The sequence below is a fragment of the Buceros rhinoceros genome, unplaced genomic scaffold (genome assembly GCF_000710305.1).
Source record: "Buceros rhinoceros silvestris isolate BGI_N320 unplaced genomic scaffold, ASM71030v1 scaffold20001, whole genome shotgun sequence".
NCBI lineage: Eukaryota > Metazoa > Chordata > Aves > Bucerotiformes > Bucerotidae > Buceros > Buceros rhinoceros.
Genome location: NW_010396182.1, coordinates 12,234 through 16,762, shown reverse-complemented (window position 1 = coordinate 16,762; position 4,529 = coordinate 12,234). Strand labels below are relative to the sequence as shown.

Here is a 4,529-nt window from a genome sequence, read left to right as displayed (position 1 = left end):
AAGAGCGTTCATGGAAGGAAAGCAGACAGAGAGACTTTAAAGAAGTTCAGATGCATCCACAACTGTCAGTTTGTTAAAAGGCTTTCTGGGTTTAAAGACTGACCTCTTGTGTGTGTGTCTGTTAGGAATCTGAGTACTACTGTGTGGGTAGTGCTCTGTAGTGTCAGGAAGAATAAACAAGCTTTGAGCATATGGATTGGCTGTGGATGGGGAGAGGCCTTAAATTCTTAAAGAATGACTTCAGTAAAATACATTGAGCCCTCAGGGTTTATTTTCAGCAAAAGAACTTGAGCCATGGTGTCTATCCTAAAGAAAAAGTTGATTCTGTGGGCACTGAAGTATGTTGTTGCTAACTTGCGTGGTAATTGTGGGAAAGTACCTTTGCCTGCCTCATCTGAATGGGCTTTTCATCTGGTTTTTCTGAGAGGAACTGTGATGCTGCAAAGCCCGTGAGAGTAAGAGGTGTTTCTTGCAAGGCAGCCTTGAAATTGTAAGCGGCTGAGCGGAAGTGTGGTGGAGGGGGCCGAAGGCACACCAGAGGAATGGGGCAAAGTATTGAGGCTTTCTCAAAGTCAACTTCCAAAAAAAGTTGTGCAATAACTGGCTGAACTCAGTAATACAAAATAAGAACTGCCATTGCAGCGGACTTTGAAGTCCTTAACGTAAGATTGCATGTTAATCATCATTTTGGAGGTGTACTTAGCTGAGGGAGCTTGTCCTGACTGGCCAGTGTTGTTCAGTGTTACTGAAGAGACTGCAGATAATTCAATCTTTCTAATAACTTACTCTTTCCAAACTTGCTGCCGAGTGATTCTGCATTTATATACACTTAACTCTTTTGGGTTTCAGGAGATAATTCCGTTAAAGCAGAATTTCAGTACTGTGTTCCAAATCTAGGTAGCATTCCACTGCTTTGCTGGGTGATTTTTGAAAGGGTAAAAAGCAAGATGAGCACTCCAGAATAAATGTCGTCTTACGAAAGGGTCTCTTAATTTCTGGTTGAAGTGCTGCAAATGAAAACTGAAAGAATGCTTGGCTGTGCTGAGTAGTTCTGGTTTGGTAATTAACCATGTGACTCCGTAAGTCCTAGAACCCAAAGCAGTTTCAGGGCTGGTCAATGGGTTTCTACAGACAAAAGCGTATTTCTGAGCATGTGGTAGCTGAATGTGTATCGCAGGCTGCTTCATCAGGCATTTTCTGACTTGTGAGGGTAAAACAAGTTTTAGGTGCTCACTTAAGGGGCTGTATAACCCTGTAATTTTTTTTGCTAACTACCCACTGCAGCCAGGGATGGAAGAACTTGCACTCAGTCCAGCACGACTTTCGCGGGGGTTACGGGCTGGTGTTCCTTGTTTCAGAGAGTGATTTTAGCTGTGCCTACAGAGGATGGACTTGTGTCTCTCCCTTTGTGTACCCTATGGTTCAGCCAGCGAGCGTTTGTACTGCCTGGTCTGCAGTTGCCGCAGCCACTGTAAATCCAGGCCAGTCTGCAATCCGCTGCAGTTCCCAGACTGACTTAGGGTTGTTCTTGGGTTTCTCCCTGGGGAACTGAATTTTGAAATTGCCAGTCCATCCCTAAAAACATGATCGTTGTATTGCTCAGGTACAGGAAAGGACAAGTCTTACCTGGTTTTTACCTTTGTGCTGCTTTTATGTAGGTTTAAACTTTACCACGTAAAGTAAAGCAAGATTAACCTGAATACTCTGCAGAACTCTCGGCTGTTTTCACAGGGGCCCGCTCACAAATCACACTTCCTGGCAGCAGATGCTGGACAATTGTTAAGTGGCCTGTGATAGAACACGTTCAGGTTTTTAATCTAGACCCAAAAGATAGTTCACTTAAGATTCTTGACAGAGTTCTGTGTGAGTGGTTAAAACGAGTTTTGTCACAGTTACAAGGGTGACGCGTGCATAATCCTGTCTGGTCAACATCAGTAAAGTAGCCCTGGTACGACCGATGTGTCAGGATGAAAGCATCATTTTCACAAGATGCCATTGAGTTCTTAACCTGTTCCTCTTAAAGCTACTGGTTTGTAAACAAACAAAACCCACTCTGCGCCATTTGGCATTGGAGTCTGTAGAATGCTGTTTGGACCAGTACAGAGGGTGTAATAACTATTTCCACTGTCTGTGTCAAGTTTTTCTCCTTGCACACTTTGAAGGCATCTGGAGCATCTCATCCCCCTAACTCGGTGCCTGCAGAGGTGTTTCTCTCTGCTCTCTGACAGTTCTGCACGCTGATTTTTGCCTGCCCTTAAACACGTACCTGCAGGGGTGCCACCGGCTCTGCTGAGGGGCGCAGCGCTGGGCAGCAGCAGGTCTGTTCTGGAGCCAGCTGAGGCTGCCTCTGCAAATGGGGGCACAGGTCCTGGTCCCCTCTGGCAGGGGCCACCCCTGCAGCCCACCGCTACCCAAACCGCGCCATGTAAACCCCATACACGTGATCACTTTGAACAAAGCGGGGTGTAAAGTGAGGTCACACCTCAGCCTCTCTCCCAGCACCCCTGTGAAGGGAAGTACTTGGTCTCATTTAACCAGCTGCAGTGTGGAATACAGCAGTTTGTATAAAAGACCTTTCAGCTGATAAATCTGTAGTACAGGATTTCTTTTTTAATAGAAGTTAAGTGAGGTAATGCAACTTTTTATTAGTATTATCTGGCTATTAGGTAACAGTAATCAGCATGATTTATTGGTTTCATATATACTTAATCTGCAAAACCCCTCCAGAATAAACAAATCCTGGCCAACACTGTACTTTACTGCATCTGTTATTCTAGCAGGTGTTTTGTGGGCTTCCTTTAGACAGGAACTCAAGTTACCTATATATATAATGGAGTTTTTTAATTTGATTAGAAATGCCTTTTCCCTTACTCCCTGCTTATAAGTGTTCAAGACTTTATGTGGAACTTACCAATGAGGCATGCAATTCCCCTTGAATCTGTACGTGCTTGAAATTAGATGGGTGTGAACTTTTATTTTCTCCTACAGTATGTCATGAAAAGAAGGCAAAAACTGGAATTGTTTGACATTTCCTTGGATTTTGTTTTGTGGGTACGCTCTCGGAATGCTCTCTCCTTGACATTGCTATTGATTCTCCGCACTTCCGTACTGATGCAGTGAAATGAGTTTACAAACCCAGCCAGAATGATTCAGGTGGTGCCAAACTAGGCTGATCCAAGGAAGAAGCACTTTGTCCACGAGGCAGTCAGACAGCCCGTATGTTACAACACTTTCTGACTGTTCTTCCCAAGGCAGTGTTCATTCAGACTGCAGGTGCAGAAGGGTAGCTGCTCTGGGTTGTGCAGGCATGCCCTGGGGTTCTGTACTGCTTGGCTGGTTCTCCCTGCCCAGCCACCCCTGCAGAGGGGCTGGGCTGGAACTGAGCGGGCTTGGTCAGGTCATGCTGGTGTGAGGAGCAGCAGTTGTGAGGAGAGGAGTGGCAGTAACTGGTGTGGCTCTGAAGGGGGTTTGTGAGAGCTCCTTCAAAGACAACTCTCAGCTGTAGATTATCACATATAATTTTGTCATGTGAAGAGAAATGAGAAGGTAGGACCCAACCCTTGGAGGCTGCTGTGACCATGGGTTCAGTTAATACATCTGTTTTGTGTTTATTTCCCATATCCATTAACGTGTTTTGTTCCTTCGCAATTTACAGCGCAGAACTCTGCCAATGCGGGTTTTGCAAACTTTGATGCGTTTGGACAGTCTAATGGCTCGAGTAATTTTGGAGGTTTCCCCACAGCAAGTCAGTCTTCTTTTCAGCCCCAAAATACAGGTAGAACTCCTAGCACTTTTGATTAATACTTACCTGAAATAATCCTTACCTTTATGTGGGAAGGTACTCGAGTTGATTTCTTGCATCTGCTGCTTTAACGCAACCAAGCCATCTGAAGCTCTGGGGAAACTCAAAATGAATTCCTCCTGTTTGCTGTTGGTTTTCTTTTATTTTCCTAACGCTCTCAAAAGTCCGATCTATGGCACTGCGTGTCTGTTTGCTCTACACCTGAACTAACTGTGAGACAAGTGAACAGTGCTGCTGATGATCAGTACCGAATTGACTCTATCTTGGGCCAAGTGTTTCTGGAGACCCAAAAGCACATCACAGTACCAAAACAAGAGTGTGTGTCTATGCGTAGGTGTGTGTCAGACACACTTGAGTATGTTTGCCTTCATGTGTAGAGCCTATTGCTAAGATTTATTTTGCTTTCTTTTGATTTGATCATGCTGTAGAACTGCCGCTTGAGCTTACACTTGCTGTTTGTCTAGATCTTTGGCTGACTGACTTTCTTTTCCTTTTTTTTCTTTTGAGTGTGGTGTCGTTTTAAACTTTGTTTCAAATTTTCTTTCTCCCCTCTTATGTTAACTTTAACCCACACACAATTTCTGGCTGCCCAGCGTTCAGAACGCTTTCATCTAGCTGCAGTTTTGGTGAATTTACTTCAGCTTTTCCTCTCCAGGCTGTACACAGTAAGTTCCACGCAGTGGAGAACTCAGCTTGCTTCATTTTGTGCCATTGTAGTGTAGCACTG

General features: G+C 44.6%; 1 protein-coding gene across 1 annotated transcript in view; it reads left to right on the top strand.

The window, feature by feature from the left end:
- Positions 1 to 4,529, top strand: part of AGFG1 (ArfGAP with FG repeats 1) — a gene marked incomplete at its 5' end in the record, with an annotated part of 15,065 nt that overhangs the window by 2,353 nt on the left and 8,183 nt on the right. The window contains one exon of the mRNA XM_010145837.1: positions 3,656 to 3,775. Coding sequence (XP_010144139.1) covers positions 3,656 to 3,775 — 120 coding nt within the window. The remainder of the gene's footprint in view (positions 1 to 3,655; positions 3,776 to 4,529) is intronic.